This window comes from Phyllobates terribilis, unplaced genomic scaffold, assembly GCF_046119375.1.
Source record: "Phyllobates terribilis strain yellow unplaced genomic scaffold, ASM4611937v1 Scaffold_12__6_contigs__length_324123572, whole genome shotgun sequence".
NCBI lineage: Eukaryota > Metazoa > Chordata > Amphibia > Anura > Dendrobatidae > Phyllobates > Phyllobates terribilis.
Window position 1 is genome coordinate 279107491 of NW_027362772.1, and position 21022 is coordinate 279128512.

Consider the following 21022-nt stretch of genomic DNA (forward strand, 5'->3'; position numbering starts at 1 on the left):
AACTTCTTTCCCAGGTAACTGAATATTCACCTATTGTGAATGGTGGATCCTGTGTTATCTACTGTAAAGAGGTGTTATCAGTCATTGTACAGGAGGAGGAAGTGAGCTGTGACCTCACCTATTGTGAATAATGGATCCTATGTTATCTACTGTAAAGAGGTGTTATCAGTCATTATACAGGAGGAGGAGGTGAGCTGTGACATCACCTACTGTGAATGGTGGATCCTGTTATCTACTGTATATAGAGGTGTTATCAGTCATTGTACAGGAGGAGGAGGTGAGCTGTGACATCACCTACTGTGAATGGTGGATCCTGTTATCTACTGTATATAGAGGTGTTATCAGTCATTGTACAGGAGGAGGTGAGTTGTGACCTCACCTATTGTGAATGGTGGATCCTGTGCTACCTACTGTATATAGAGGTGCTATCAGTCATTATACAGGAGGAGGAGGAGGTGAGCTGTGACATCACCGATTGTGAATGGTGGATCCTGTGTTATCTACTGTATATAGAGGTGTTATCAGTCATTGTACAGAAGGAGGAGGTAAGCTGTGACATCACCTATTGTGAATGGTGGATCCTGTGTTATCTACTGTATATACAGGTGTTGTCAGTCATTATACAGGAGGAGGAGGAGGTGAGCTGTGACATCACCTATTGTGAATGGTGGATCCTGTGTTATCTACTGTATATAGAGGTGTTATCAATCATTGTACAGAAGGAGGAGGTGAGCTGTGACATCACCTATTGTGAATGGTGGATCCTGTGTTATCTACTGTATATAGAGGTGTTATCAGTCATTATACAGGAGGAGGAGGAGGTGAGCTGTGACATCACCTATTGTGAATGGTGGATCCTGTGTTATCTACTGTATATAGAAGTGTTATCAGTCATTGTACAGAAGGAGGGGGTAAGCTGTGACATCACCTATTGTGAATGGTGGATCCTGTGTTATCTACTGTATATAGAGGTGTTGTCAGTCATCATACAGGAGGAGGACGAGGGGAGCTGTGACATCACCTATTGTGAATGGTGGATCCTGTGTTATCTACTGTATATAGAGGTGTTATCAGTCATTGTACAGAAGGAGGAGGTGAGCTGTGACATCACCTATTGTGAATGGTGGATCCTGTGTTATCTACTGTATATAGAGGTGTTATCAGTCATTGTACAGGAGGAGGAGGAGGTGAGCTGTGACATCTCCTATTGTGAATGGTGGAACCTGTGTTATCTACTGTATATAGAGGTGTTATCAGTCATTGTACAGGAGGTGGAGGAGGTGAGCTGTGACATCACCTATTGTGAATGATGGATCCTGTGTTATCTACTGTATATAGAGGGGTTATCAGTCATTGTACAGGAGGAGGAGGTGAGCTGTGACATCACCTATTGTGATTGGTGGATCCTGTGTTATCTACTGTATATAGGTGTTCCCTTTCATTCTAATCTTGTCTGTGATGGCAATAAGACTGCTGAAAAGTCTTCTGTACAGAACAGGAAATATGAGTCTAGCTTTAGGCTTAATGACAATTATGAAAATTGCAAGATTTCCTAAAAACATTATTGCAAAAAATACATAAAAGTTAATACATAGCATAAAAACCTGATTTAAACAGTACATCGTATTCGGATGAACACTTTCCCTTCAAAAAAGACTGAACATTTTGCAGTATTCTTACGTATATCCACATATTTCCCATTGTCCACTACATGGGCAATATTATATGGACGGCCAAACATCATGTCCGTCTGTTAATTATCCTACAATATTAGGAGCACTTGCAAATTCAGTAAAATACTATTTTTTATTAATTACAAACTATTAAAATAACATAAAAAACATCACACAGAACATGGAACCACACACATGGCTGAGGAACCAGGAAGACCCAGCTGAACAAATCTTCTAAAATCCATATTTTATTGGGTCATGCAAAAAATATTAAAAGTCCACCTTGGAGAGGAACAGCAAACGCGTTTCGAACTATAAGTTCTTAATCATTGCATAGCAAAAAAACAGCAAGGAAGTGGTATTTATATGTCATGTCCTGCTATGCACCTGTTCTAAGCTAGGTTAATCAAAAATGTAAACACACATACCATATTAAAACCGTATAGCATAGAAACATCATTCATTTTTTCTGTGGTTATATATATTTTTTTTTTTCCATTGTCTTTTACTATTACTGGAAACTTTACCACAAACAATTCCTTTGGGTCTTAAAATGTCACTATCCTTGGAAGTGGAAAATGGAGCTTATTGCAAGCCAGATTTTCCATATGATGAAGACCACAGAAAAAGACGCAGTAAAGCGGCATCTATATTCAGTCTGAACTCATCCCAACCTGCAGAAGCAGGACAAGAGTTACACCCACACCTGAAAGCATTAGAGAATCTCCTCATTAATAGAGATGAGCGTTGTTCTACTCGAACTGTTCGCCAATCTCAAATTCGAGCTGTTTTGGGCGGTGTTCGAGCCGTTCGGCGAACACGAACAATTTGAGAAAAATTCGGCTGTTCGAGGTTATGTTCGATAACTGTTCGTGCACCAAAATCATAACTGGATTTTTTCTCAGTAATGATGAAAATTAATGTTAATACGCAGTTTGAGTGTACAGCGGGGTGGGGGGAGGGGCAGGGGATGGATCTCTGCAGGAACAATGAAGATCTCCATTTTTTTTTCTCTTTCCCGCATTTACAGTGGGGAGGTGCAATCTGTCAGCCTATCAGCAGCGCACACACGGAGCGAACTGCTTTTTTTCACACAAGCAAGGGCATGTGTCATTGGCAGTGTATGTCACATGTCCTTGCCCTATAAGACCAAGCCATTTTCCCCGTCGCCACCATTTTCTCACTGCTGCAGCTGCGTGTTAGACGGCACCGCTGTTGCTGTGTGCGCTATACCTTGTTAATTTCAAGACAATTTTCGCACAAATCTACAGATAGCTTGGGAGTAGGGAATAGTTGTGATTGCAGTCCTTTTAAGGACTAGGTTACAGCATTTCCTATGACTTTTATCAGGTAGGTCTGTGCTCTTAAATAGATAGGTTGTGGGAGTAAAGACTAATTGTAATTGGAGTCCTTTTCAGGACTAGGTTACATCAGTTCCTATCAGTTTTTGCCAGGCAGGTCTGTGCCAGTGCTGTGCAAGTTTTTTTCACAGCATTTGGCTGAATCTAGCAAAGCTAATCCTTTTTGGCCTATTGCAGAGTGTGTTAGTCAGTGGAGTAGCGTATCTGTGTTGCAAGATATACCACCTGTGTATAGAATACCAATTTTTTTACTGCACCTAGTGAAGTAAAATCTTTTGGGCATAGCATCATTCTATTAGTCCATCTATACTGACCTCCATCAGGTTGCAAATTGAATATAATTTTTTTCTGCATCTAGCTCTGAAAAAATATTTGGGCTTCTAGCAGTGTGTGGGACTTTCTCTATTAGTCCATCTATACTGACCTCCATCAGGTTGCAAACTGAATATATTTTTTTTCTGCATCTACCTCTGAAAAAATATTGGGCTTCTAGCTGTGTGTGGGTCTTGTTCTATTAATCCATCTATACTGACCTACATCAGGTTGCAAACTGAATATATTTTTTTTCTGCATCTACCTCTGAAAAAATATTGGGCTTCTAGCTGTGTGTGGGTCTTGTTCTATTAGTCCATCTATACTGACCTCCATCAGGTTGCAAACTGAAAATAATTTTTTGTCTGCATCTAGCTCTGAAAAAATATTTGGCCTTCTAGCAGTGTGTGGGACTTTCTCTATTAGTCCATCTATACTGACCTCCATCAGGTTGCAAATTAAAAATAATTTTTATCTGCATCTACCTCTGAAAAAATATTTGGGCTTCTAGCTGTGTGTGGGACTTGTTCTATTAGTCCATCTATACTGACCTCCATCAGGTTGCAAACTGAATATAATTTTTTTCTGCATCTAGCTCTGAAAAAATATTTGGCCTTCTAGCAGTGTGTGGGACTTTCTCTATTAGTCCATCTATACTGACCTCCATCAGGTTGCAAATTAAAAATAATTTTTATCTGCATCCAGCTCTGAAAAAATATTTGGCCTTCTAGCAGTGTGTGGGACTTGTTCTATTAGTCCACCTATACTGACCTCCATCAGGTTGCAAATTCAAAATAATTTTTTGTCTGCATCTAGCTCTGAAAAAATATTTGGCCTTCTAGCAGTGTGTGGGACTTTCTCTATTACTCCATCTATACTGACCTCCATCAGGTTGCAAATTAAAAATAATTTTTATCTGCATCTAGCTCTGAAAAAATATTTGGCCTTCTAGCTGTGTGTGGGACTTGGTCTATTAGTCCATCTATACTGACCTCCATCAGGTTGCAAATGAAAAATAATTTTTATCTGCATCTAGCTCTGAAAAAATATTTGGCCTTCTAGCAGTGTGTGGGACTCATTGTATTAGTCCATCTATACCAAGCTCCACCAGCTTTTAAATTAATAATAATTTTTAGCTGCATCTAGCCCTAAAAATAATTTTTCTTCCCAATAGTGGTAGCAATAGAAATATGGGGCGCGCGCCTGGCTTACAAAAATATACGTTTCATAACAAAAAACACCAGCCTAGCGCACTGCATTAATAAGATGGCATCATCGTCTCCCCCAGTGCTAGGCCTACTACCCAGGCTAGCATTCCTGTGCCTAAAACACAATGTATGGGTCCGCGCTAGCCACTATGCTGAGGGGTCTAAAGCTGCTGCTAACGCTTTATAACAATTCAATTGTCAGATTTTCACAGAGCTCTTCCACAACGCCCACCCATCGGGCAACAGTTGCCCACCTTCCCTATGGGATCTAGTGGCGAATAGTTGATGCCATTAATCAGAGCGTCAGTTGCCCCGTCGACGTGGCAAGCATACAGTAAGGCATGGGAAGAGTGGACACGACTAGTAGCAGGCAGACGGGTTGACCAATGTGAACAAGCCAGATCACAAGTCACCATAGAATTTCTCCACCAGCTAATTATGAGGGGCATATCAGGGGCGTCAGCGCAGCGGTGTCTGACCGGAGTAGCATTTCACTTCCAACTACTGAATTGGGGAGATGTGACAAAGGTTCATCATCAGACAATCCATAAAAGGGTGGAAAAGGGGTCAGCCAAGTCAGGAGTGTAGACGTCCCGTCCCGTGTCACTAAAACTGATTTCTCACATCATATCCCTAACACCATTAACATGACACTCACAATTTGAAGCAACTCTACTGTCTACTGCATTTGTGATCGCCTTCTTCAGGGCACTATGCATAAGCGAATTAGTCCCTCAATCCAAAATTACCACCAGTGGAGGCTTATTACACCAGGACGTAGTCATAGCCAATAATGCAATACGTCTACGCATACACAAATCGAAAACGGTTCCAGCGGGCAGGGGCACTTGGGTACTTCTACAACCCACAAACGGTACACTGAGTTGGGTAACAATAGTAAAAACATATCTAACCATCAGATAACAAAGTAATTTCTTCCTATCACACATTGATGGAATGCCATTATCAAGATACCAGTTCCAAGCTATATTTAATAAATGCATAACATCGGCAGGGAACCACCCCAAAGATTACGGGACACACTCATTCCGCATAGGCGCGGCCACGGAAGCAGCAAGAGCAGGACTGTCAGAAACGGAAGTTCAGAGGATAGGGAGATGGCGATCCACGTGTTTGGCAAGATACATAAGACCGGACTTGTTATCCTAACGTGGTTTGTTTCTTTTACAGGTGATGCTAAGCCAACAGTGTGGGTGATAGGCCACTCGTATATGTATTGGGCAGAAAAAAGGGCGAAAGTCTGCCCAGGCGGGAGGAAATTAGAGTTTCATAACACATATTTCAACTAGAGAGGTATTAGAGGCCTGCTATGGCCACAGGTACTAATGGAGGTAATCAAGGTAGGGAGAGAGGCAAGATGTCCGGTCATCTTAGTTATACAGGCCGGGGGAAACAACCTAGGTCATCATAACAGCGCATAACTAATGGCAATAATGAAACTAGACACTGAGCGCTTCAGAGAATTTTTCACAAAACTAGCGATAGTATGGTCAGAGATTGTGCCGATAGCGGTATGGCAAGGTGCGCGAGACATCACGGCCATCGAACGGACAAGGCGGGTAACAAATATTCGGATGGCAAAATTTAGAAGAGACAGAGGCGGTGTAGTGGTACGACACCGACAACTGGAAGGAGATAAAGCAGGCCTCATACGGCCCGACGTTGTTCACTTAGTGAATATTGAACTGGACATATTCCTGTCAGGACTCCAGGACGGAGTGGAACAAGCATTAAGAGTGATGGGTGGGGGTCAGAGTCCTGCATACGAGTACGCAGGATCCTCCGTGGCCTGGAAATAGAAAGGACATGTTGGAGAGTTACACTTGTTGGCCAACTTGCCGGAGTGGAGACCCAGGGCATGCTGCAACAAGCTGAATTATTTTAGAAATAAAATGCCTTTCTAATGGAATGAGTATAAAGAGTTAATAAAGCTGTGACCGATCCTCACCCATCCAGTTGTAAGAGTTACATTATTGTATTGTCAAGGAAAGGGGGGCGGTAGGGGGGCTGAGCGTCTGGGTTAGGTTGGGGGTCCCCACAGTCTGCCTAGGCTAGATGCATTTAAAAATTCTTATTAGATACACAGGCGGTGCAGCTTGCTTCGCAGCTGGGCTACTACGCCCAAAGTATTGCCAAGGCTAGATGCAGTTAAAAATTCTACGCTGACTAGCAGACACTGAAGATTTGGAGCAGACCTCTGAGCTCTTCAGACTCAACCATCTGTGTTACCCCAAGCCATAGTGTATCTAGTTTCTTACAGTTAAAAAGGGGGGGGAGCGACCCAACCCAACTGGAATTGACGATGCCAACGTCACGTAAGACACAGCAAGGGGACTCCAAAAAGAGTCTCCATTTTTTCCCAAAATTGTGGCACAGACACCACTTAACCCTAGAACGCATACCTGGGGCCTCGCAGGCCCGCCCTGTTAATTGTTTTCTATTTTCTGCAAGATTACTTTAGTTAGAATTTTGAAACTCTAGGTATTCTTCATGTATATAGTTGTTTGTCATTTGAGTTTGAGTTATTCCATGTTATTTGCACACGAGCCTAAAAGGCCCCAGGTATATGAAAGTGTAGATTTTTATGGTCATGCGTTCTAGGGTTAAGTGGCATCAATTGCCCCACAGTTGCTCAAAACGGTTGGTGAGGTGATTTTACCAAATCCTCAAGGTTTTAGTCTCCCAAGGATAACACAGGGGTAGAAAAGTCCTTGCGAATCCATGATTTGTTCATCTTTATGAACGTGAGTCTGTCTACATTCTCAGTGGACAGACGCGTGCGCTTATCTGTCAGCTCACCACCAGCAGCGCTGAACACACTACAACCCCCAGCGTCTATCGGCCCGGCTCAGGGTACCCCACGGCCCAGGGGGCGCGTAAACTTCATAGGTCCCTGATCTGAGACCACTCCTGCAGCGTGATTTGCCCCACCTCTGGATCTCGTTGGCCCAGGCTATACATCAGAACGTATTGCACCAGGGCTTGTCGGTGCTGCCACAGTCGCTGCAACATGGTCAGAGTTGAATTCCACCGGGTTGGCACATCGCATTTCAGCCGGTGAACTGGCAGGCCCAACGACTTCTGTAGAGATGTAAGTCATTGAGCTGCGGGATGCGAACGGCAGAAGTGAGCACACAGCGACCGTGCCCCCTGCAGAAGGCCATCTAGTCCGGGATAGTGGGCTAACAATTTATGGACAACCAGGTTCAACACGTGAGCCATACAAGGCACGTGTGTGACATTGCCCCGGCGATGCAGCATTGTCGCACACGGCCTTCCCTGGTTGCAGGTCCAGTGGAGACAACCATTCATGAAACTGGGTCTCCAGAGCTGACCACAACTCCTCAGCTGTGTGACTCACATTTCCCAGACATTTCAAAGTAAACACTGATGCCTTGAGCCCTGCTGCCAGCATAGTAAGGAGGTGTGCAGGATTCCTTCTGCGCAGTTAGAATGCAGGTGGCATTACCAGACAGGCTTTAGGTGCAGGTGGAGGACCGAGAGGAGGTTGAGGAGGCAGAAGCAGTGGAGGAACTTCGAGATAAAGAGGATTGACGCACAACTCGTGGGGACGGTAAGACTTGGACAGCAGCCCCTTGTCCTGCTGTCACCATAGTTAGCCAGTGCCCAGTCAGCGACATGTAACGCCCCTGTCCATGCCTACTCGTCCAAGTGTCTGTGGTGAAATGCACCCTGTCACACACAGAGTTTCTCAAAGAAGCGGTGATGTTGTGTGCGACATGCTGGTGGAGCGCAGGCACACCTTTCTTTGAGAAGTAGTGCCGACTGAGCATCTGGTACTGGGGCACTGAGACGGACATAAGGTCTCGAAAATCCACTGTGTCCTCCAAGCGGAAAGGCAGCATTTCTGTAGCCAAGAGCTTGCAGATGGTGAAATTCAACCTCTTAGCTTTCTCATGGCTAGGAGGAAATGGTCTTTTACTTTTCCACATCTGAGGGACCGAGGGCTGGCTGTTGTGCTTAGACGGGGTTGAGTAGGATGTCCCCGTCAAACTGCCGGTCTGTGAGGAAGATGCAGGCAGACATGATAGATTGCCTTGATCCAAAGCTGGTGCTCTCGATGTCAGAGAGCACTCAACACCAGCAGGTGTTTCCACTTCCCAATGAACTGATGACCTGCCAATCACACTGGCTGTTGCAGGTAAAGAGGTGGCAGGTCTGCGTCCAAAAACATGTGTGACTGCTGTCCCCCCAGTCACAGAGGATGAAGAGGCCGCGGATGCACAAGATGGGGCAGACGGTGGCTGGCCCAGCCTGCTAGGCCGCATTGTAGCACAGTGAGCTTCCCACTGCAACTTATGCTTCATATCCATGTGCCGGTTCATGCATGAAGTACTCAAACTATGGATTTTTTGGCCTCTACTTATGTTTTGGTTACAAATATTACAGATAACACGAGTTGGGTCATCCTTATCATTCTGAATAAATGCCCAGGCTATGCAAGGCTTAGAGCCCATGCGACCTGAAGAGCCACTACGACTTGTGGTCAGAGGCAGAGTTGTGGTTGAGGATGCAGTTGTTGACGTGCTTCCAGTACTCCATCTGTGTCCAGGAAGGCGCAACCTAACCTCGTCGTCAATAACATCTGTGACGCCCCGCTGTGCTTGGTATCACATATCCTAGAAGAGTGTATTGATGGAATCCTCCACAAGAGGCCCCCATAAACATTCACACATCTCCACCTTCCACCTCAGACCAGCAGAGGGAGCCCGTTAGGGATATAAATCGGGAAGGTGGAGCTAGGCAGTTCAGTTCCTCTGAAGAGTTCCTGCAGTAGAGAAGCCTAAGAGAGGTCAGTCTGCAGTGGAGCTCAGTCTAGTCTAGAGAACTTAGTTAATAGTTCAGCAGTGGAGCACGAGGCTCCTGCTAACTAGATTCAGTAAGGCATAACCGGAATCCCTGGAGAACTACAAGTCCCAGGATGGCTAAGGTGCTGATACGTAACAGAGCCAGGAGACGCTTAGGCCCCGCATAGTGGGAGCTTGAACTCCAAGAGAAGGCCCTACCACAAGGTCAGCCAGCGCAGGACAGAGACAAAGTTAGGCCTAGCTCCAGGCAGGTCAGAAACTTACTACGCAGAGGCAAGAAACAGGAGGCCCTACACCCGCTCATTGGGGAGGATCCTGATATTCACCCTTCACCTTACAGTGCTCCGGGATGTGCCTGAATTTCCTCCAGTAAAAGGTACTGAAGTGACTACCGTGTCCGTTCCCGTTCTTGCTCTGACCCAGCTGGGTCTCGCCTGTCCTGCATTCCCCCTGCATACGCTGCCCTGAGACCTAGCTCCACCTGTGGGGAGCTATACCATCGAGCAGCCTTATCACGGGTCTCAGTGGACTGCTGCAGCGCTGGTGCTTCTCACCAGATACCACAGGTGGCGTCACAAACTCTTATAAAATTAACAATTATCCACTCTTTTAAAGAGTGACCCCAGGGTACGGGCCAGGGAGCCGACCACCGCGACATCCTCAAGGCCAGGCAAAGGCCCGGGTACCAAGTCATCCCCATCCCCTGGGCTAGTCACATCCTCCTCCACCTCCTCCGTTGACATCATCGACTGGCTGACTGTGGGTTGACAGTAAGTGGGATCTCCAACCTCGTCATCATCACCCTGTGTGTTATCACACCCGTCGTCCTCAAAGCCAACCTCTTCCTGCCCTGACCGAAAAGTCAAGTTGTCGCTCCAATCAGGTATTTGAGTCTCATCATCGTCTTCATCATTGTCTCCACCAACAGGAGTGACAGTTTGGGAACGAGGGTCTACATTTTGCTCAGAACCTTCTTCATCTGGTCCTGGATCCGACTTATAAAGATTCTGGGCATCAGTGCAGATCATTTCCTCGTCTGGATTAACAGAAGCTCTGGAGCAGACTTACGTTTCCCAGGCTATAGTATGAGTAAACAGCTCTGCAGACTCAACCATCTGTGTTACCCCATACTCAGACGGGCAGCTGGAGACTTGGGAGCTGTGAGGAAGCAAGTGCGATTGGGGTGACACCTCTGAGGACTGGAATATTTGTGATGTTGAAATTGAGGTGGAGGAGAGCCCACTTGAAGGAGCACTTGATATCCGCTGAAGCACCTGCTGTTTTTGTGCCTCATCTGGAATTTGTAGCGATGGGCGTGTCCGTAAGAAAGGGATCGTATCACATTGTCCACGAAAAGAAGTCGACATCTTAGCTTGGCTGGAAGATGGTCTTTCTTCTGCAGATGTTACCCCCCCCCACTGCGGGGGGGCTCGACCCACCAGCGGACAGGCACCAGTATTGGGAGAGGGGGGCTGGCCGTCAGGGTCCACCGCGGCTCTGGCACAAACCCGGCGACACGGAGGTGGCACAAGCAGGAACGAACTGGCCGTGTCGGCTTCTCACTTTTTGGATTTTAGAAGGGCATGACATGCCTATATCTGTGTCTCCCCCTCCTTTTACTCCTCCACCTCTTTTCTTTTCGCATGACTATATGTACTTGTCACTTTTCCATGTGTTAGTTATGTCTTCTGAGCAGTTTGTCAGCTTTTGGACACCTTTGAAGGTGTTTTCTATGTGTTTCTATGTGTTTTTGTTTGCCTGCCATTGGTTTTAACGGTGTTCGAAGGTGTTCGACGAACAGTTCGACGAACAGTTCGGCGAACACACGGGTGTTCGACGAACCGAACCGAACTCGAACACTACGGGGGTGGCTCAACACTACTCATTAAAGAGACAAAACTATGGTGGGATAGTACTACTCTGCAATCCTACGTGGAAAAAAATATGATACCACGGGGATTGCGCATTAGAAAACTTGCTACACATGCATTTAATGATGAGTTTAGTACGAAGTGGTTTGATATTTTGGACAATTGTTCTTTTCAATTGATGAAGTTACTAATAACCTTTGATGAGCAACAGTTATCATCTACTAAACTGGAAATTTTAAAAATTAAATCACTCATTAATACACTTCCAATGGACAAAACATATGATGATTGGAATGCCTCTATGAAACAAAAAATTATTCGTTTGGAAAATGATACTGTTGCAATGAAAAAGAACAAGTTTGATAGATACACACAGGACTATGCTAATAAAGAAGTTTACTTGTGGAAACTAAAAACGAGACATTCTTTCCAAAGACCCATACTCCGACAGGGAGGCACGCCAAATAATAACAAAAAAAGCACCTACAGGCATTTTGGCAAAAAAGTCAGTTTTTTGGAATCAGATTCATCCTGGGATAATTCAGAAGCCACCACCTCAGATGACCTTTCAGACTCCTCAACTGATTTTTTTAGTGCAACAAGACGCAATACAGCAAACAATAAAAGTTCCATGGGTGTGAACACACCCAATACTACTATAACGTCAAAAAACGGAAGAGGAGGAAACGAGGGGGCAGAAAACACAAAAGAACAAATATCGTACCCGCTGAGGTACAAGAAGAAATACAATGCCCGCTAATCAACTTATCAAGTTATATATTGTCTGAATCCCAAATTTCTGTTTTATCTAAGGGACTGTCTTTTTCCCCTTCTAATGAATTTGACATATACAAAACCATGATGGATGTTAGTAAATTTGCAAGAGCACTGACTTTACGTTGTCATTTTTTTGAAGAACCAACTGATTTAATGAGTATAGATCAGAACCAGGGACAATTTAATTCGGAGACTTCAGAAATACCGAACATAGGGACTTATGAAGATCAAAAATCCCTTTTTGATCTACAATTATTACAGTCGGAGAATGTACAGGACTGCACCAATTTGAATCATAAATATACCATCAAGAATCCTTACTACTATCCACTTCAACCAAGATCGGCTGTTCTAGATGACTTTCAGGAAGCTGTTGAAAGGGACTTGCATTCTCTAAAACAATCTCTAAAACATGAAGTGAGACTGGCTTCCAATTTGACTAAACTGGAAAGAGATGCTATCATGGATATTAAAAATAATAACGATCTTATAGTGAGATCAGCAGATAAAGGAGGAGCAGTGGTACTCCTAGATGGAGGCCTATATGAGAAAATGAATCTAGATATGTTACAGGACAGCAATACCTATGAAGCACTACCAACTTAAATTTAAAAAAGAATTAGAAAATTTATTAGCCTATGGTATACAATTGGGAGTCATCAATGATAAACTAGCAGAGGATCTTTTGGTTAAATGTCCTATTACTCCCATATATCATTCCCTTCCTAAAATACATAAAGGTATTTTTCCCCCACCCTTCCGCCCAATAGTGGCAGGTATTGGTAGTTTAAATGAAAAACTCAGCATGTGGGTCGATATATTCCTACAACCTTTAGTCAAACAATTACCTGGTTACATTAAAGATACTAAACATCTTATAGCATCTCTTGATAATACTGAATGGGGGAATTCATCCCTTTGGCTTTCATGTGATGTCATAGGTCTTTATCCATGTATACCACACACATTAATGATCTCCATATTATCATACCATCTCCATACTTATAGCACTTATAGTGAAGATTTACAACGGTTTTTGGTGCTTTCAGTCGAATATTTACTCAGCCACAACTATTTTTCCTTTAATAAACAATTTTTTCTACAGACATGCGGAGCTTCAATGGGGGCGGGTTTCTCTCCCTCTATAGACAATATTTTTATGGCCTTTTGGGAAAAACAGTACATTTTCTCTGACTCTGGTCCTTTCTCTTCCCATATCAGGTGGTATGGTCGCTATATAGATGACCTGCTCCTGATATGGGACGGGACAAGGTCAGAGGCAAATGAATTTTTCAAATTCATTTCGGATAATTCTATGAATCTTAAATTCACCCAAAATATACAATCTAATTCGATTGATTTTTTAGATATTACTTTGACTCTGACTGATCACACCGTTACTGTCACACCCTACAGAAAAAGTTTATCTAGAAATTCTACCTTATTGGCTTCCTCTTGTCATAATAAAAAGACTATAATTAATATACCAGTAGGAGAGTTAATACGAACAAAAAGGAATACTAGTAACCCACGACAATATGAGGTTGCAGCAAAAAAAGTTCTAGATAGACTATCAGCCAGACATTACCCCAAATGGACTTTAAAAAGAGCATACAACATAGTTAGCTCCAAAAACAGGAGTGATATGATTGGACCTAAATTCAGCAATCACCCTTCAGATGGTGTGAATGGATCCAACCAGGTCACCTTTGTCTCTCAGTATAGCCCCCAATTTTCTATGATCAAAAATATTATTAACAAATATCTTCCAGTTAGGTTCACAGCTCATAAGGCACCCACTTTGGGTGATCTTTTATCCCCTAGTCTTTTTCACAAACAAGATCCTTCTAATTCTAGTACCTGGCTACACACAACCGGTTTTTATAAATGTGGTCACTCCATTTGCACTTGCTGCAGCCATGTTAAAAATGCAGCGACTTTTACATCTTTTTCTACCAATATAAAATATAACATAAAAAATTTTATTAACTGTAACACTACTTATGTCATATATATTATTTCATGCAATGAGTGCTGTCTCCAATACGTGGGATGTACGTGTACTCCCTTGAAAAAACGCATCAGACGGCATTTATCAGATGCACATAATAAATTAAGTATCAGGTGTTCTGCAGCATCAAGACATTTTTCGTTATGCCATAATGGAGATACTTCAACATTTATAGTAACGGGCATAGAAAAAGTGTTGAAACCTCATACAGGGGGTGATCATAGGAGAAAACTCCTTAATAGAGAAAGTTGGTGGATTTATACTTTAAATACACGTGTACCAGCAGGTTTAAATATCAGACATGATTTGATGTATCATTATGAGTGATGATTTATAGATTATTATGTTTATGTTCCTTTTTTTTTTTTTTTTTTTTCTTTTGGATTATTCACATTTATATGCATTGTTTCTATGCTATACGGTTTTAATATGGTATGTGTGTTTAAATTTTTGATTAACCTAGCTTAGAACAGGTGCATAGCAGGACATGACATATAAATACCACTTCCTTGCTGTTTTTTTGCTATGCAATGATTAAGAACTTATAGTTCGAAACGCGTTTGCTATTCTTCTCCAAGGTGGACTTTTAATATTTTTTGCATGACCCAATAAAATATGGATTTTAGAAGATTTGTTCAGCTGGATCTTCCTGGTTCCTCATTGTTCCTCTGGCAGCACTCCTGGCTCCGTGCTGTTGATCTTCTAGGTGGGTGAGCTGATTTTTCCCTTTCTTTTTCTACCACACACATGGCTGATGACTCAGAAAATATTAAATACACATTGAATTTCAGAAAAGTATATACTGCTGCTAATGTTAGAAAAACCCTATTCTCATGGAGTTTATGAAAAACCAGTTGAACCAGGTTGATGTCAACCTCATCTATAATAGTGGGCCACAAATGTCCTACAGAATATATAACTTAGTAGTTTAAACTAGAGGCAGTACAAATAACTGAAATAATACTCCATCCCCCCAAAAAAATTCTATTGGGAATATGGCTGGTGTATTGTGCATCCATTACATGACAGATAACAATATACAATATGCAAAAGAGAGTCAGAAAACCTTCATGAGGAACTCAGGAAATGCCCCTGACGCGCGTTTCGCGTTTGCTTTTTCATGCCCATCTGTGCTTGTTGAAACACTCAGACGAAAACTATAGGCATCAACATGGTGTCGGTGCCCAACTGCTATAAAACATTTTGCATTATGGCTGGAGGGAGGTTTGTGCACGGAGTTACAATCTCAGTGCTCTCAAGCTATTCAAGGTGGCACGTGGTCAACATCTGGTTTCTCCTAAAGGCTTTCCACAGGTCAGCTCAGGTGAATTAAGTTCTTCTACATTGAACTCAGAAAACTTTTTTCTATTGACACGGACCTGCGATAGGTAAATAAAAAAAGAGCCAAAGGTAGAATCTTTGATCTGGGACACAGAAATAAAAGCCATTGACCTCTAAAACGCTTGGTTACATCTTGGTTTATATAAATCATGTTTCCCTATATGAACAACCCCCGTACCCTTAGGTATGATTGGCATGTTATTGATGATATTTTATATATTGTGTTATTATACAAGGTGGCGTTAGAGGGGACACGCTGCTTGATTTTGGCACTGGACCCACCATTTATCAACTCCTCTCGGCTTGTGAAGTGTTTGATAAGATCATAGTCTCAGATTTTCTTGAGCAAAATCGTGCCGAATTCCAAAAATGGCTGAAAAAGGATCCGGATGCTTTTGACTGGACTCACATCATCAAATTTGTATGTGATCTGGAGGGAAGCAAGTAAGTTTACACCAACTTGATACATAAGTAATTATTTATGTATGCATTCTATCTAGCAAAATACCTCCCCTTGAGACTTATCTATGAGAAACGCGCGTCGGGGGCCAGTGGGGGTTCATCCCAACCCAGTTTTTGTTCTTAGGTAAGAATATAGCAATTGGAATTATGTCTTATACGCACTACTTCCCTTGTGGATGGTTTGCCTGCACACGTCCCAGTATATATTTACTAAAGATCTAGCCAACAGGTCGGCTGGCACCTTAAGTCTTCACTTTACTGAGCAATATTGGTCAAATAACTGTGGAAGCTAGCAAACCCTATATGGCTGCTATTCATTTTCATCTGTCCTGTTCTTAAATTGTTTTACTACATGTGACTTTTTGCATTGTACTTAAAAAAAAATTCTGATTATACTATATACTCCTTTTCCTCCCTTTTTTTGTTCATATAGTTTTCAGAGTGGTATCTCCTTATGTGTCGCAGCATCCACTTATGATTCTGTGGACCCATAACTATGTTACTAATGGGTTTTCTGTGAACAGCATTTATCAACATTGAGCTCTCACTGCAGGAAGCACCATTTTCACAGTGTCCCAAAACTCCCGGTGTGAGTTAAGGGGCCAATATATTATGGCTTTTGTGCCTTTTTTTGTCTAGCTTTGCATGTTTTGCTCCTGTATTTTTTGTTTGCACCATATTCATCTTTTCCTTTCCACCTGCTTTATGTGTTGATCTGTGTTATTTTTTTCTTTTTAGTTCACTAATATGGGCACAGTTTACAGATATTTTGGCTTGATTCATCATTTGTGAATTTTCAAAAAGTAAAATTTTTTTGCCTGCAAATGTACTCCAGTCCTCCCCCCTGGAGTGATTTTATGTGCAGAAGAAAATTTTGCGTCATTTTTTGAGGAATGTTGCAAAACATGTGACTTTTTGAGCTAAAAAGATGCCAAAAAAGGCAAATTAAAGATTCGTTTTGACTTCGTACAGAATTTTTAACACGCGTTTAATGAATTTGGTGCAAAAAATGGGTACATATACCATATAGAAAACTAAAAGTGACTTAAAAAAAACTTGCAAATTGAGCAGGGATCTAATAGTTGGTGAGCATGATCGTTTAGGTACTTGGACACAGTTTTTGAAGGAACTCAGCAGAGAGGTTGTTCCAAACATCTTGGCAAACTAACCACAGATCTTCTTTGTATGAGGCTTGTGCGGATATTTCTGTTTCTTCATCTAATCCCAGACAGACTGGATGATGAGAGATTGGGGCTGAATTATCCCTTCTAGGACTCCTTATTCATCTTTACCCTCAATATACAGGTGCTTCTCACTAAATTAGAATATCATCAAAAAGTAAATTTATTTCAGTTCTTCAATACAAAAAGTGAAACTCATATATTATATAGAGTCATTACACACAGAGTGATCTATTTCAAGTGTTTATTTCTGTTAATGTTGATGATTATGGCTTACAGCCAATGAAAACACAAAAGTCATTATCTCAGTAAATTAAAATAATTAACAAAAAACACCTGTAAAGGCTTCCTAAGCATTTAAAAGGTCCCTTAGTCTGTTTCAGTAGGCTCCACAATCATGGGGAAGACTGCTGACTTGACAGATGTCCAGAAGGCAGTCATTGACACACTCCACAAGGTCCCAGAGTCTGGAGGAAGAGTTGAGAGGCCACAATCCAAGCTGCTTGAGGTCTAGTGTGAAGTTTCTACAATCAGTGATGGTTTGGGGGCCATGTCATCTGCTGGTGTAGGTCCACTGTGTTTTATCAAGACCAAAGTCAGCGCAACCGTCTACCAGGACATTTTAGAGCACTTCATGCTTCCCTCTGCCAATAAGCTTTATGGAGATGGAAATGTCATTCTCCAGCAGGACTTGGCCCCTGTCCACACGGCCAAAAGTACCAATACCTGGTTTACACACAACAGTATCACTGTGCTTGATTGGCAGCAAACTCGCCTGACCTTAACCCCATAGAGAATCTATTATAGAGAATCTATGGGGTATTGTCAAGAGGAAGATGAGAGACCCCAGACCCAACAATGCAGACAAGCTGAAGGCTGCTATCAAAGCAACCTGGGCTTCCATAACCCCTTAGCAGTGCCACAGGCTGATCGCCTCCATGCCACATTGCCGCATTGATGCAGTAATTGATGCAAAAGGAGCCCGACCAAGTATTGAGGGCATTTACTTAACATACATTTCAGTCGGACAACATTTTGGATTTTAAAATCATTTTTCAAGCTGTTGTTATAAAGTATTCTAATTTACTGAGATAATGACTTTTATGTTTTCATTGGCTGTAAGCCATAATCATCAACATTAACAAAAATAAACACTTGGAATAGATCACTCTGTGTGTAATGACTCTATTTAATATAGAAGTTTCACTTTTTGTATTGAAGAACTGAAATAAAGTAACTTTTTGATGATATTCTAATTTAGTGAGATGCACCTGTAGCTCTTAATGACATTGCCTGGATGTTTGGGGTCTTTTTCCTGATACAGAATAAATTTGGAACCAGATGCCTCTCTGATGATATTCCATGATTGATAAGTGTCTGCCTGTATTTATCACTAGCACTGAAGACACCAATAATCCTGACCAAATCCCAACTACTGAAACTGAAATACAGACCCAAATGTGTCAGATCTTCCACCATGCTTCACTTTTCCTGCAGACCCTCATTATTGTGCCAATTTCAAGCCCTTCAGCAAAAAAACTGCATTCTGTTACAGCCAAATATTTCCCATTTTCAGTCGAGAGCAGCTGTTGCCATTTTTCTGCACTTCAGTTCCTATATTTTTGTGCATAGTTGAGTCACTTGCCTTTGTTTCCATGTAGAAGGTATGAATTTTGACCAAAATTCTTCCATGAAGATCACTTCTGGCCAGATTTTTTTGAACAGTAGATGAATGTAGCTGGGTCCTACTAGTTTCTACGTGTTCCGAGCTAATTAAGTAGAAAAAACGAGATACAACGAAAAATGCAATAGGGTCTTATCCGAAGATTGGCGAGAACAATTAAGGGGCCATATAGGTGCTCACATGATGGGGTTGTGTAAGACACAACCACTGTAGAAGCACAAAATGTCAGCAGCTGCAAGATGCCGAGGGATATAGATGTAAAATTGATCCTGATGAATAGTAGAAGGATCAATGCGGTTTATTTGTCAATGCGGTTTATTTGTCAGCGCGTTTCAAAGTCATCTGACTTCTTCATCAGGACAGATCACACATACCAAATTAAACGGTAAATCTATGGTTTTGAAAATAAACCACATTGAATATTCTTTGGTCTCCTGGATCCTTCTACTATTCATCAGCTGCGCAGTTAACCCACATTTTCTGCTCCATTTTCGTTCTGAGCTGATGACACTGCTGGACATCTTCCAATTTTGCAAGGAAGTAACATGATGTGACTTTCATCTGCTGCACCAAGTTTCATTGGCCAATCATTATGTCTACGGTCATCAACGTTGCCCATTTCTTGTTGTCATCAATGCTGAGAACTACAGGCAGATACTTATCCATCATGTAATACCATCATGGAGGCTTCTGATTGGCTCCAAATGTATTCCCCAAACATCCAGCCGATGTCATTAAGAACGATCTTCAGCAAAAAGAAGAACAAGGAGTCCTGGAAGTGATGATCCGGCCCCACAAAGCCGTGATCTCACATCATCCAGTCTGTCTGGGATTACATGAAGAGACAGAGGGCCTTTCACAAGCGACATCCATAGAAGATCTGTGGTTAGTTCTCCAAGATGTTTGGAACAACCTCCCTGCCAAGTTCCTTCAAAAACTTTGTGTAAGAACTAGTGTTGAGCCACCCCCGTAGTGTTCGAGTTCGGTTCGGTTCGTCGAACACCCGTGTGTTCGCCGAACTGTTCGTCGAACTGTTCGTCGAACACCTTCGAACACCGTTAAAACCAATGGCAGGCAAACAAAAACACATAGAAAACACCTTCAAAGGTGTCCAAAAGCTGACAAACTGCTCAGAAGACACAACTAACACATGGAAAAGTGACAAGTACATATAGTCATGCGAAAAGAAAAGAGGTGGAGGAGTAAAAGGAGGGGGAGACACAGATATAGGCATGTCATGCCCTTCTAAAATCCAAAAAGTGAGAAGCCGACACGTTCAGTCCGCTCCTGCCCGTGCCACCTCCGTGTCGCCGGGTTTGTGCCAGAGCCGCGGTGAACCTTGACGGCCAGCCCCCCTCTCCCAATACTGGTGCCTGTCCGCTGGTGGGTCGAGCGAGCCCCCCTGTGGTGGAGGCAGCTCTAAGCTTTTTAATTTAAATCGTCTCTCTAATTTGAATGAATACACTTTAAATCCATTTACAAGGATCTATTGGAGGGCAAGTCTCATGCCAGCAGCCGCGTAATTCCAGCTCCAGTAGCGTCCACTAAAGCTGCTGCAGTTAAAAAGCTTTTATAAGGATCGAGCTCAGCTGTCCACCGCAAGGCATCCTACTGCCAGTCCCAGCCCCTATGCCTTGGGGTGCCTCCTGATGCTCTTCACTGAGTATCCCGTGGTCCCGAAGCATTTCCTTTGAAAAAATTAAGTGTCCAAACTACAGGTGGTGTAGTTTGCTTAACAGCCGGGATAATCCGCTGACTAGCAGACACTGCTACTAGGCACAAAGTATTTCCTGGGCTAGATGCAGTTAAAAATTTGTAATTAGATACTCTCGTTGGATGCTGAGAAAGCATTCCATAGAGTCTCCTGGCACGCCATATATGATTCTCTTAAAAAGCTTGGGGTAGGGGTCTAGGGGACCCTTTTATAGCCAAAATCATGGCCCTGTATCACAATACGTCACCTAGGCTGAAGATAAATGGAACTGTAGCACCCTGAGGGCTCGGTTGCTACAGAGGTATTGCACCTCACCCTGAGGTGTGATATCTCACTCTCAGGTAAGGATGGAGTGTGGATCAGGACCCGACACCTGCATGCATTACACCACATTGCCGTGGGGCAGGGCGACAAATATGCCTCTGAGATGGGCACGACAGTCCCTGTCCCTGGCTGGAGTGGGGGGAGGGAACACTGAGGAAGGGGAACCCTGTAGTGCAGGAGCAGGGAGGAAGCAGTTCCTGGGTGCATTGAGAAGGGAGTATAAAAGGTGGGCACCATCTTAGTTCAGTGCAGA

General features: G+C 42.8%; 1 protein-coding gene and 1 long non-coding RNA gene across 2 annotated transcripts in view; one reads left to right on the top strand and one right to left on the bottom strand.

The window, feature by feature from the left end:
• Window positions 1-21022, bottom strand: part of LOC141172618 (uncharacterized) — a 126909-nt gene that overhangs the window by 14089 nt on the left and 91798 nt on the right. The gene's annotated exons all lie outside the window — the stretch shown is intronic.
• Window positions 1-21022, top strand: part of LOC141172616 (nicotinamide N-methyltransferase-like) — a 55340-nt gene that overhangs the window by 3830 nt on the left and 30488 nt on the right. The window contains exon 3 of the mRNA XM_073657018.1: window positions 15641-15848. Within this exon, the coding sequence (XP_073513119.1) occupies window positions 15641-15848 (208 nt within the window). The remainder of the gene's footprint in view (window positions 1-15640; window positions 15849-21022) is intronic.